Here is a 14,249-nt window from a genome sequence, read left to right on the forward strand (position 1 = left end):
TTGGAGCTATCTAAATAACGGGTTTCCAAATAACGGATTCCAATACCTGTAGTACAAAGAAAACATGTCAAATGTTGAAACTAATAAATCTTATTGTTTTCTGAACACTATATGGTCATTTTGAATCTGATTTCAGCAACATGTATCAAAAAAGTTGCTACAGAGGCATGTTTGCCACTATGTTGACTCATGCACCACACTTGGCCCAGTGCAGTGCTCCATCAATGCTCGTCCTGTGTGGCTGTACAAGGCACCATAAAGAAGGAGGACCCTAGACTGTCCATTTTCTTCTATATAAATACTTGAACACAAACATTGCAAGTCTGTATAGCTCCTTGACAAGGCTGCAAAGTACAATTTGAGAAGCCCATTTTTCCAATGAAGTGTTAAACTGAATCATTACCTTGGTTTGAAACTTCAGTGAGAAAAAGTTATCTCATGGTGTATCACGTGAAAACTCCTGAATGAGATTCAATTCGACGAGAAAAAAATGTTCCTCCTAATTCAAGTCCAGTTTTTTCCATGTACCTCATAGAGTTTTCATGTGATAAACCCTGAGATAAGTTTTTCTGAATTGAATTGCATCTCGAGTTTTGCATCTCAATTTTGTCTATGAGTTTTCACGCAATTAACCCTTTTCTCAGTGAATTGACTCTGGGCCTTTATGTCCTACACTAAGATACCCTTAGATACTCAAAAATAGTTACCCAAGACCTGCCCCATCACCTCCACCTATACCAGAAAAAGCCATGCGGAGAAACAAACTGATGCATATTGAGCCACTCTATTCAAACATATAGTGGTGGTTTATTTGCCCTTTTCTGCCTGTCACTGCTTTCCATAGAGATATATGCTTTTCCTGTGACAGACCTGGCTGTGACAGGTGGACCACGGTTCAGAAACCAGTCATTTTTGAGTTGTAGCCTATTTGCCACCACTTGGCCTGCCATAGATTCCCCATACATTATGGAAACGAGAAGCAGAGGCGTTTTCACCACTGAACATGAGAAGTCAAAACTCCCCTAGGGTCATTAGCTTTAATGAAGAGCAACCCCCAAATATTAACCAAAGAACCTGATGTGCAGGTCTCTCTCCCCAACTTCACCAAAGATCTACTGCCGGACATTGACAAGTCCCTACCTTTATCATATACAATAAGGTTCCCACTGGTTGTGGGAAGAGGCATGTCCTCCACTTTATTTCTGTGGAAGTTGCTTTTAAATACTTTGCTCTTCTGGGAGTGGTAGTTGTTGCCCAGTAAATCTTGGAGATGCAGGTCCCCTAAATGTAGTTGATTCTGCAGAACTTGTATTCTCTGTAGGAGTTTGAGGTTATCTAACTGGCATATTTCAAGGTCCTACACAGAAAGACAAACAAATAATAGAAATGAATCCTTTAATAACAATATCTCTTTAAAATACTTGGCATAATCCAAGGATTTTTCAGTTAAAATCCCTATTCTCTAATATTTTTGGGTCCCTGACTATTCCTATTTTTCTTTAATCTAATTCATTGATATTATTTAAACATAATTCTGTGCATTACTGCTGGAAAACAAGACAGTAAAGACGAATAAGATGGTTTTAAGAAGATGCCTGATTTGGACAAGACTGCTGGAAACTGCACGACCCAATAATTATGTATGTTTTCTGCTGGTTTCACAACATCTCGCTCACAAACTGATTGCAGTAGGAAAGTTCAAGTATTACTGCCAACAAAACACAAACAAAACATTTAGCTAGTTGTATAGCAAGAGTATACAACCCAAAGTATACATTCATTATGGCAATCTGTTCGGTACAACCCAAATATAGCTGTTTTATATTGTCCATTTCGTATAACATTCAGAAAATAGCCTTTTACTTTGGCATCTCTAATGTTATTTACATTCACCTTATAGTGTTTGTTTGTATTATACAATTCAAGGTTTTTACTTCAGTTAAAGAAGGCATAACGGACCTTAGTTACACACTAAGCAAAACCCAGCTGCATTACCATAATATAGAGCATGAACCAGTATTAACACTCCCTACTCCCCCACCGATATGAGATCTTATACATTAAAGGGGTGGTTCACTTTTAAGTTATTAATATGTTATAAAATGGCTAATTCTAAGCAACTATTTAATTTCTCTTCATTTTTTTTTTAATTATTTGCCTTCTTCTTCTGACTCTTTGCAGCTTTCAAATGGGAGGGCAGGTCACTGGCCCTATCTAAAAAATAAATGCTCTGTAAGACTACAAATTTATTGTCATTGCTGCTTTTTGTTACTCATATTTTTATACAGGCCTCTACTTTTCATATTTCAGTCTCTTAATTAAATTAATGCATGGTTGCTAGGGTAATTTGTACCCTAGCAAGCGGAGTGCTGAAATTGCAAACTGGAGTAGGGTTGCCACCTGTCTGGTTTTGACCCAGACAACCCGGTTTTCGGGAGGGCTGTCCGTGTCAAAACTGCCCGCCCGGTTTTCCTAATTTGGAAAACTGGGCAGAATTCTTTAAAGGAGAAACATACCCTTTACCAAAAAAAAACCCTACCACCCCACGTAGGCCCTACCTCCCTCCTCCCCCCAGCCTAGCTGCCCCCCCCTGGGGGGAAATGCCCCTAACTTTTTACTTACCTCGGAGTTCACCACAGCCATCTTCCGGGTCTTCGGTAAGCTGAGACAGAGATCGACGAATCGGCTCATTCGCAGTTGGAGCAATTTAACGGTTTGCGGCAACTGCGCATGTGCCAAAATGGACAGAAATTGCCGAAGCGCCAGAAGAAGACACGGAAGATGGCTGCCGTGAACTCCGATGCGATGACTCTGCTCCGAGGGATACGTAAAAATTTAGGGGCATTTCCCCTGGGGGCAGCTAGGCTGGGTAGGAGGAGGGAGGGGGGGTCTACGTGGGGGGGGAAGGGTTTGATTTGGTAATGGATTTGTTTCTCTTTTAAGATTGATGTGGCCGCAAATTCCCACGTCATAGCTCCGCCCAACAACCTGGCATCAAAGCACCATCAATGTCACCGCCCCGCCTCTGTGACATTATTGTTCCTCCCCCGCTCGAAGTTCCCAGCAGGGAAAGGTGGAAACCCTAAACTAGAGAGCTGCTGAGTAAAAAGCTAAATAACTCAAAAACCACAAATAACCAATAAAAACCAATAAATTGTCTCAGAAGATCATTCTACATGATACTTAAAGATAATTTAAAGTTGAACAATCCCTTTGAAACATTAAACTGAGTGCATGCATAGCTAATACAGTGAAACCTTAATTTTAAATCCCCTGATTTTAAGTTTCCCCACATTTTACAACTTTTGTTTTTGTAGTAATACATTTCCCCAGATTTAACAAAATTTTCATCTGGTCCCCAAAAAATCTAAAAATGGGGATTCTACTGTATATAATATAACTGTGGGCAAATCTGATTCAGCATGGAAAAATTAAGTAAGCCCCATACACAAATTAGACAATTTGTCACCGCAAAGAACTATTGTTTCACATTTATTTTACTTCTAGTGCAAAAAAACAAACTCACCTTAAGCCTGGGAGCTGAGAAGCCATAGTGCAGTAAAACAATGGACACAATGAGCCAGAACATCCCGGCTGATTTACCACCTACAAAGATATATAAGGATATCAGTATGTGTTATTTAATGCTTATTATTTTTATGAAGAACACATTGGCAGCTTGTAATGCCTCTGGTCTCCAAGTAAGTTATATAGCTATTGCATGAAGACAATCAAAACAAACTTGTTGTTAAAGGAAATAACTGATCATCTTAAAAAATATTATGCAAAATATAATTCCTAAGACATGTAGCTCTACATACGGTATATTACGTTTCATAAATCTGTATCTTTATACCTTACAAGTGTGGCCCTATATAACTTATATGGCTCTATAAAGCTTTGACAAACCTTTGAATTATGGCTGTATATACTTTACACAAACCCAGAAATTGTGATTCCTCATGCCTAAAATGAACAGAACTGTTCTACAAACCTTACAACTGTGGCTCTTTATACATTGCATTAATGATGGCTATATATTCCTTATACAAATATTGGAATTATGGCTCTTATTTAAACCTTTGGAATTGGGCCCCTGTCTACCATAAATACAATTTTATTAACCTATCTCATGTAAAAACCTGCAAATATGGCACCATTTAGCTTAAATAAAACATTACCTCCATCAGCACATAGCTTATATTAAACATTAGAAACTTGGCTATACACGCTACATAATAAACGTTACAAAACTTTATTTTTACCTACCTTAGTAAATCTGTGCTGTTGCAGTCTATTTTAATTTTAATGGTGATGATCATGTACAAGGAACAAAACTAAACACGCTTAATATTTTTCTTGCTTCTAATAAGTGCCGGATTGCCCAATTCTTGCTTCCAGATGGTTTATATTAAGTTGTCTTGCAGGGAAAAATATTTGGAATTTCAAGAATTTCTGTGTTAAAGCTGAAGACACCTTGCATTATAATATTATGTTAGGTAGGGATCTATTATTACAGGTATGGGACCTGTTATCCAAAATGCTTGGGACCTGGGGTTTTCTGGATAATGGATCTTTCTGTAATTTGGGTCTTTGTACCTTAAGTCTACTAGAAAATCATGTAAACATTAAATACACCTAAAAGGCTGGTGTTCTTCCAATAAAGATTAATTATATCTTAGTTGGGATCAACTAAAAGGTACTGTTTTACTATTACAGAGAAAAAGTAAATAATTGTTAAAATGTTGGATAAAATGGAGCCAATGGGAGAAGGCATTTCTGTAATTCAGAGCTTTCTGGATAACAGGTTTCCAGATAACCGATTCCATACCTGCAGTAGACTTGCTGTTGGGATGTTTCCATTTAACTGTAATACAGATATGGGGCCTATAATGTTAAATGCTTGGGACCTGCGGTTTTTCGGATAATGGATCATCTGCAATTTCATTCTTCATACCTTAAGTCTACTAGAAAATCATGTAAACATGAAATAAACCCAATAGGCTGGTTTTGCTTCCAATAAAAATTAATTATATCATAGTTTGGATCAAGTAAAAGCTACTGTTTTATTATTATAGAGAAAAGGGAAATCATTTTTAAAAATTTAGATTATTTGGATAAAATGGAGTCTATGGTAAACAGTCTTTCCATAATTCAGAGCTTTCTGGATAACGGGTTTCTGAATAACAGATCCCATACCTGTATTAGAAAATATACTCACATTATACTTTTTTTCTTTACCCTTGGCAAATGAGAATTTATACAATCTTTATAAAGATTTCAAACGTATGAATTTTGGAGCTTTTTTCAATTCAGAAAAACGTGAAACTCTATTTGCTTATTAAAAAAAATCTAATCTGAATTAAATCTGAATTAAACTCAAAAAACACAAATACATCAAATTCGTATTCTGACCATCATTTTCAATGGGTCTAAAAACTCAGATTTTGAAAAAAAAAATCAAAAAACTCGTATTAAAAAATCAATGCATAACATATGCCTAGGACTACTCCCATTGACTACTACATGAACTTGCAAGCTTTCAGATGGCGAAATTTTAAATTACAGTTTTTTCAGATTTTTTTTCTTCATAAATATCAAGTTTTGGAAACCATAATTCAAACTTGGGAGTTTTTGCGCCACAAAAAATTTGGATCGCAGAAAACACTCCCTACAGCTGACCTATTGTTTATGTTAATTAAAGAATCCCTCTAAAGCCATGATTGATATTCCAAGGCAATTTGCAACTGATTTTTTTGTTGTGTGAAAAGAAGCACAAGAAATTGTTTCATACTTCATTCTTTTATAAATAAGCCCCTTAAAGCACGATAACTCCTTTACTGCCAACTCCTGGACGAGCTTCTAAAAACCATATTTATTGCTCAGTAAATCTAAGCAAACATTCTACCATTTTTAAGAACATTTGAGGTTTAATAATTGGAGAAATTACAGCTGCTCCCAGCAGGTATAGTAGGGAGAGATGGTGCCTATAGTAACAGTGGGATAATAGTCTCTGGGAAGGGAGTGTGACTGTGGGATAGCAGGTATAGTAGGGAGAGATGGTGTCTATAGTAACAGTGGGATAATAGTCTCTGGGAAGGGAGTGAGACTGTGGGATAGCAGGTATAGTAGGGAGAGATGGTGTCTGTAGTAACAGTGGGATAATAGTCTCTGGGAAGGGACTGTGGGATAGCAGGTATAGTAGGGAGAGATGGTGCCTATAGTAACAGTGGGATAATAGTCTCTGGGAAGGGACTGTGGGATAGCAGGTATAGTAGGGAGAGATGGTGCCTATAGTAACAGTGGGATAATAGTCTCTGAGAAGGGAGTGTGACTGTGGGATAGCAAGTATAGTAGGGAGAGATGGTGCCTATAGTAACAGTGGATAATAGTCTCTGGGAAGGGAGTGTGGCTGTGGGATAGCAGGTATAGTAGGGAGACATGGTGCCTATAGTAATAGTGGGATAATAGTCTCTGGGAAGGGAGTGTGACTGTGGGATAGCAGGTATAGTAGGGAGAGATGGTGTCTATAGTAACAGTGGGATAATAGTCTCTGGGAAGGGACTGTGGGATAGCAGGTATAGTAGGGAGAGATGGTGCCTATAGTAACAGTGGGATAATAGTCTCTGGGAAGGGACTGTGGGATAGCAGGTATAGTAGGGAGAGATGGTGCCTATAGTAACAGTGGGATAATAGTCTCTGAGAAGGGAGTGTGACTGTGGGATAGCAGGTATAGTAGGGAGAGATGGTGCCTAAAGTAACAGTGGGATAATAGTCTCTGGGAAGGGAGTGTGACTGTGGGATAGCAGGTATAGTAGGGAGAGATGGTGTCTATAGTAACAGTGGGATAATAGTCTCTGGGAAGGGAGTGTGACTGTGGGATAGCAGGTATAGTAGGGAGAGATGGTGTCTATAGTAACAGTGGGATAATAGTCTCTGGGAAGGGACTGTGGGATAGCAGGTATAGTAGGGAGAGATGGTGCCTATAGTAACAGTGGGATAATAGTCTCTGGGAAGGGACTGTGGGATAGCAGGTATAGTAGGGAGAGATGGTGCCTATAGTAACAGTGGGATAATAGTCTCTGAGAAGGGAGTGTGACTGTGGGATAGCAGGTATAGTAGGGAGAGATGGTGCCTATAGTAACAGTGGATAATAGTCTCTGGGAAGGGAGTGTGACTGTGGGATAGCAGGTATAGTAGGGAGAGATGGTGCCTATAGTAACAGTGGGATAATAGTCTCTGGGAAGGGACTGTGGGATAGCAGGTATAGTAGGGAGAGATGGTGCCTATAGTAACAGTGGGATAATAGTCTCTGAGAAGGGAGTGTGACTGTGGGATAGCAGGTATAGTAGGGAGAGATGGTGCCTATAGTAACAGTGGATAATAGTCTCTGGGAAGGGAGTGTGACTGTGGGATAGCAGGTATAGTAGGGAGAGATGGTGCCAATAGTAACAGTGGGATAATAGTCTCTGGGAAGGGACTGTGACTGTAGGATAGCAGGTATAGTAGGGAGAGATGGTGCCTATAGTAACAGTGGGATAATAGTCTCTGGGAAGGGAGTGTGACTGTGGGATAGCAGGTATAGTAGGGAGAGATGGTGCCTATAGTAACAGTGGGATAATAGTCTCTGGGAAGGGAGTGTGGCTGTGGGATTGCAGGTATAGTAGGGAGAGATGGTGTCTATAGTAATAGTGGATAATAGTCTCTGGGAAGGGAGTGTGGCTGTGGGATAGCAGGTATAGTAGGGAGAGATGGTGTCTATAGTAACAGTGGGATAATAGTCTCTGGGAAGGGACTGTGGGATAGCAGGTATAGTAGGGAGAGATGGTGCCTATAGTAACAGTGGATAATAGTCTCTGGGAAGGGAGTGTGACTGTGGGATAGCAGGTATAGTAGGGAGAGATGGTGCCTATAGTAACAGTGGGATAATAGTCTCAGGGAAGGGACTGTGACTGTGGGATAGCAGGTATAGTAGGGACAGATGGTGCCTATAGTAACAGTGGGATAATAGTCTCTGGGAAGGGAGTGTGGCTGTGGGATAGCAGGTATAGTAGGGAGAGATGGTGTCTATAGTAATAGTGGATAATAGTCTCTGGGAAGGGAGTGTGGCTGTGGGATAGCATTTATAGTAGGGAGAGATGGTGACTATAGTAATAGTGGGATAATAGTCTCTGGGAAGGGAGTGTGAATGTGGGATAGCAGGTATAGTAGGGAGAGATGGTGCCTATAGTAACAGTGGGATAATAGTCTCTGGGGAGGGAGTGTGACTGTGGGATAGCAGGTATAGTAGGGAGAGATGGTGCCTATAGTAACAGTGGATAATAGTCTCTGGGAAGGGAGTGTGACTGTGGGATAGCAGGTATAGTAGGGAGAGATGGTGCCTATAGTAACAGTGGATAATAGTCTCTCGGAAGGGAGTGTGACTGTGGGATAGCAGGTATAGTAGGGAGAGACGGTGTCTATAGTAACAGTGGGATAATAGTCTCTGGGAAGGGAGTGTGACTGTGGGATAGCAGGTATAGTAGGGAGAGACGGTGCCTATAGTAACAGAGGGATAATAGTCTCTGAGAAGGGACTGTGACTGTAGGATAGCAGGTATAGTAGGGAGAGATGGTGCCTATAGTAACAGTGGATAACAGTCTCTGGGAAGGGAGTGTGACTGTGGGATAGCAGGTATAGTAGGGAGAGATGGTGCCTAAAGTAACAGTGGGATAATAGTCTCTGGGAAGGGAGTGTGACTGTGGGATAGCAGGTATAGTAGGGAGAGATGGTGTCCTATAGTAACAGAGGGATAATAGTCTCTGGGAAGGGAGTGTGACTGTGGATAGCAGGTATAGTAGGGAGAGATGGTGCCAAAAGTAACAGTGGGATAATAGTCTCTGGGAAGGGAGTGTGACTGTGGGATAGCAGGTATAGTAGGGGAGAGATGGTGCCTATAGTAACAGAGGGATAATAGTCTCTGGGAAGGGAGTGTGACTGTGGGATAGCAGGTATAGTAGGGAGAGATGGTGCCTATAGTAACAGAGGTATAATAGTCTCTGGGAAGGGAGTGTGACTGTGGGATAGCAGGTATAGTAGGGAGAGATGGTGCCTAAAGTAACAGTGGGGATAATAGTCTCTGGGAAGGGAGTGTGACTGTGGGATAGCAGGTATAGTAGGGAGAGATGGTGTCTATAGTAACAGAGGGATAATAGTCTCTGGGAAGGGAGTGTGACTGTGGGATAGCAGGTATAGTAGGGAGAGATGGTGCCTATAGTAACAGAGGGATAATAGTCTCTGGGAAGGGAGTGTGACTGTGGGATAGCAGGTATAGTAGGGAGAGATGGTGCCTATAGTAACAGTGGATAACAGTCTCTGGGAAGGGAGTGTGACTGTGGATAGCAGGTATAGTAGGGAGAGATGGTGCCTAAAGTAACAGTGGGATAATAGTCCTCTGGGAAGGGAGTGTGACTGTGGGATAGCAGGTATAGTAGGGAGAGATGGTGCCTATAGTAACAGAGGGATAATAGTCTCTGGGAAGGGAGTGTGACTGTGGGATAGCAGGTATAGTAGGGAGAGATGGTGCCTAAAGTAACAGTGGGATAATAGTCTCTGGGAAGGGAGTGTGACTGTGGGATAGCAGGTATAGTAGGGAGAGATGGTGTCTATAGTTACAGTGGGATAATGGTCTATGGGAAGGGAGTGTGACTGTGGGATTGCAGGTATAGTAGGGAGAGATGGTGCCAAAAGTAACAGTGGGATAATAGTCTCTGGGAAGGGAGTGTGACTGTGGGATAGCAGGTATAGTAGGGAGAGATGGTGTCTATAGTAACAGAGGGATAATAGTCTCTGGGAAGGGAGTGTGACTGTGGGATAGCAGGTATAGTAGGGAGAGATGGTGCCTAAAGTAACAGTGGGATAATAGTCTCTGGGAAGGGAGTGTGACTGTGGGATAGCAGGTATAGTAGGGAGAGATGGTGCCAAAAGTAACAGTGGGATAATAGTCTCTGGGAAGGGAGTGTGACTGTGGGATAGCAGGTATAGTAGGGAGAGATGGTGCCAAAAGTAACAGTGGGATAATAGTCTCTGGGAAGGGAGTGTGGACTGTGGGATAGCAGGTATAGTAGGGAGAGATGGTGCCTAAAGTAACAGTGGGATAATAGTCTCTGGGAAGGGAGTGTGACTGTGGGATAGCAGGTATAGTAGGGAGAGATGGTGTCTATAGTTACAGTGGGATAATGGTCTATGGGAAGGGAGTGTGACTGTGGGATTGCAGGTATAGTAGGGAGAGATGGTGCCAAAAGTAACAGTGGGATAATAGTCTCTGGGAAGGGAGTGTGACTGTGGGATAGCAGGTATAGTAGGGAGAGATGGTGTCTATAGTAACAGAGGGATAATAGTCTCTGGGAAGGGAGTGTGACTGTGGGATAGCAGGTATAGTAGGGAGAGATGGTGCCTAAAGTAACAGTGGGATAATAGTCTCTGGGAAGGGAGTGTGACTGTGGGATAGCAGGTATAGTAGGGAGAGATGGTGTCTATAGTTACAGTGGGATAATGGTCTCTGGGAAGGGAGTGTGACTGTGGGATTGCAGGTATAGTAGGGAGAGATGGTGCCAAAAGTAACAGTGGGATAATAGTCTCTGGGAAGGGAGTGTGACTGTGGGATAGCAGGTATAGTAGGGAGAGATGGTGTCTATAGTTACAGTGGGATAATAGTCTCTGGGAAGGGAGTGTGACTGTGGGATAGCAGGTATAGTAGGGAGAGATGGTGCCAAAAGTAACAGTGGGATAATAGTCTCTGGGAAGGGAGTGTGACTGTGGGATAGCAGGTATAGTAGGGAGAGATGGTGCCTATAGTAACAGAGGGATAATAGTCTCTGGGAAGGGAGTGTGACTGTGGGATAGCAGGTATAGTAGGGAGAGATGGTGCCTATAGTAACAGAGGTATAATAGTCTCTGGGAAGGGAGTGTGACTGTGGGATAGCAGGTATAGTAGGGAGAGATGGTGCCTAAAGTAACAGTGGGGATAATAGTCTCTGGGAAGGGAGTGTGACTGTGGGATAGCAGGTATAGTAGGGAGAGATGGTGTCTATAGTAACAGAGGGATAATAGTCTCTGGGAAGGGAGTGTGACTGTGGGATAGCAGGTATAGTAGGGAGAGATGGTGCCTATAGTAACAGAGGGATAATAGTCTCTGGGAAGGGAGTGTGACTGTGGGATAGCAGGTATAGTAGGGAGAGATGGTGCCTATAGTAACAGTGGATAACAGTCTCTGGGAAGGGAGTGTGACTGTGGGATAGCAGGTATAGTAGGGAGAGATGGTGCCTAAAGTAACAGTGGGATAATAGTCTCTGGGAAGGGAGTGTGACTGTGGGATAGCAGGTATAGTAGGGAGAGATGGTGTCTATAGTAACAGAGGGATAATAGTCTCTGGGAAGGGAGTGTGACTGTGGGATAGCAGGTATAGTAGGGAGAGATGGTGCCTAAAGTAACAGTGGGATAATAGTCTCTGGGAAGGGAGTGTGACTGTGGGATAGCAGGTATAGTAGGGAGAGATGGTGTCTATAGTTACAGTGGGATAATGGTCTATGGGAAGGGAGTGTGACTGTGGGATTGCAGGTATAGTAGGGAGAGATGGTGCCAAAAGTAACAGTGGGATAATAGTCTCTGGGAAGGGAGTGTGACTGTGGGATAGCAGGTAAAGTAGGGAGAGATGGTGTCTATAGTAACAGAGGGATAATAGTCTCTGGGAAGGGAGTGTGACTGTGGGATAGCAGGTATAGTAGGGAGAGATGGTGCCTAAAGTAACAGTGGGATAATAGTCTCTGGGAAGGGAGTGTGACTGTGGGATAGCAGGTATAGTAGGGAGAGATGGTGTCTATAGTAACAGTGGGATAATAGTCTCTGGGAAGGGAGTGTGACTGTGGGATAGCAGGTATAGTAGGGAGAGATGGTGCCAAAAGTAACAGTGGGATAATAGTCTCTGGGAAGGGAGTGTGACTGTGGGATAGCAGGTATAGTAGGGAGAGATGGTGCCTAAAGTAACAGTGGGATAATAGTCTCTGGGAAGGGAGTGTGACTGTGGGATAGCAGGTATAGTAGGGAGAGATGGTGTCTATAGTTACAGTGGGATAATGGTCTATGGGAAGGGAGTGTGACTGTGGGATAGCAGGTATAGTAGGGAGAGATGGTGCCTAAAGTAACAGTGGGATAATAGTCTCTGGGAAGGGAGTGTGACTGTGGGATAGCAGGTATAGTAGGGAGAGATGGTGTCTATAGTTACAGTGGGATAATGGTCTCTGGGAAGGGAGTGTGACTGTGGGATTGCAGGTATAGTAGGGAGAGATGGTGCCAAAAGTAACAGTGGGATAATAGTCTCTGGGAAGGGAGTGTGACTGTGGGATAGCAGGTATAGTAGGGAGAGATGGTGCCAAAAGTAACAGTGGGATAATAGTCTCTGGGAAGGGAGTGTGACTGTGGGATAGCAGGTATAGTAGGGAGAGATGGTGGCCAAAAGTAACAGTGGGATAATAGTCTCTGGGAAGGGAGTGTGACTGTGGGATAGCAGGTATAGTAGGGAGAGATGGTGCCTAAAGTAACAGTGGGATAATAGTCTCTGGGAAGGGAGTGTGACTGTGGGATAGCAGGTATAGTAGGGAGAGATGGTGTCTATAGTTACAGTGGGATAATGGTCTATGGGAAGGGAGTGTGACTGTGGGATTGCAGGTATAGTAGGGAGAGATGGTGCCAAAAGTAACAGTGGGATAATAGTCTCTGGGAAGGGAGTGTGACTGTGGGATAGCAGGTATAGTAGGGAGAGATGGTGTCTATAGTAACAGAGGGATAATAGTCTCTGGGAAGGGAGTGTGACTGTGGGATAGCAGGTATAGTAGGGAGAGATGGTGCCTAAAGTAACAGTGGGATAATAGTCTCTGGGAAGGGAGTGTGACTGTGGGATAGCAGGTATAGTAGGGAGAGATGGTGTCTATAGTTACAGTGGGATAATGGTCTCTGGGAAGGGAGTGTGACTGTGGGATTGCAGGTATAGTAGGGAGAGATGGTGCCAAAAGTAACAGTGGGATAATAGTCTCTGGGAAGGGAGTGTGACTGTGGGATAGCAGGTATAGTAGGGAGAGATGGTGCCAAAAGTAACAGTGGGATAATAGTCTCTGGGAAGGGAGTGTGACTGTGGGATAGCAGGTATAGTAGGGAGAGATGGTGTCTATAGTAACAGAGGGATAATAGTCTCTGGGAAGGGAGTGTGACTGTGGGATAGCAGGTATAGTAGGGAGAGATGGTGCCAAAAGTAACAGTGGGATAATAGTCTCTGGGAAGGGAGTGTGGCTGTGGGATAGCAGGTATAGTAGGGAGAGATGGTGCCTATAGTAACAGAGGGATAATAGTCTCTGGGAAGGGAGTGTGACTGTGGGATAACAGGTATAGTAGGGAGAGATGGTGCCTATAGTAACAGTGGATAATAGTCTCTGGGAAGGGAGTGTGACTGTGGGATAGCAGGTATAGTAGGGAGAGATGGTGCCTATAGTAACAGTGGGATAATAGTCTCTGGGAAGAGAGTGTGACTGCGGGATAGCAGGAATAGTAGGGACAGATGGTGCCTGTTACTGTGGATGGTTAATATTTTAAATTACATGCTGCTTATGATCCATTCCCTCTACTTATCTGCTAAGCTGGGGTTATTCAGGGTGGGTCCTACAATTTTCCTATTAGTTAGTATTTAATTGTGGCATTAGTTAATAGAGATGTAATTATTTGAAAGACAATAATGTAACAAACAATAGCAGGAGAAATATGAGTCTATACACCACAGCAACTATAACAGAAATATGGTGTTTTTCACCCAAATATCTGACAAGCTAGGTGGGATTTACTGGAACCACTGCCCCCTTAAATCTTTCCCTGTCATCTGGAAATAATTACATCTGTCATTCTCTAATAAACAATTCCTTATGTCTAACCGTAGAATCACGAGTAGTGTAGTCCACAATGAGAATTGAATATTGTAGTTTGATGTCTTATGTGGACTGCAGAGCCAATTTACTAATATTCTGATTAAATTTTGTTTGTGAATTTTAGTATAAAATGTCGTGTTTTTTGTCCTGCTGGTTGAAATGTTTCCAAAAAACGGAGTCAGTTTTTTGATTGCAGATAAGATTCTTTAAGTTGAATCTTCATACTGTCTGCTAAAAATCATTAAAACATTAAATAAACCCAATAGGATTGTTTCACCACCAATCAGGATTAATTATATC

At 42.4% G+C, this 14,249-nt stretch overlaps 1 protein-coding gene across 3 annotated transcripts in view; it reads right to left on the reverse strand.

The window, feature by feature from the left end:
* fgl1b.L (fibrinogen like 1B L homeolog) overlaps positions 1-14,249 on the reverse strand; it is a 34,943-nt gene that overhangs the window by 12,401 nt on the left and 8,293 nt on the right. The window contains 3 exon segments of one of the 3 annotated variants that reach the window (NM_001097125.1): positions 1,141-1,357; positions 3,527-3,606; positions 4,270-4,293. In NM_001097125.1, the coding sequence (NP_001090594.1) occupies positions 1,141-1,186 (46 nt within the window). In that variant the 5' untranslated portion in view covers positions 1,187-1,357; positions 3,527-3,606; positions 4,270-4,293. 3 annotated transcript variants of the gene reach the window in all.

The sequence above is a fragment of the Xenopus laevis genome, chromosome 2L (genome assembly GCF_017654675.1).
Source record: "Xenopus laevis strain J_2021 chromosome 2L, Xenopus_laevis_v10.1, whole genome shotgun sequence".
NCBI classification, from domain to species: domain Eukaryota; kingdom Metazoa; phylum Chordata; class Amphibia; order Anura; family Pipidae; genus Xenopus; species Xenopus laevis.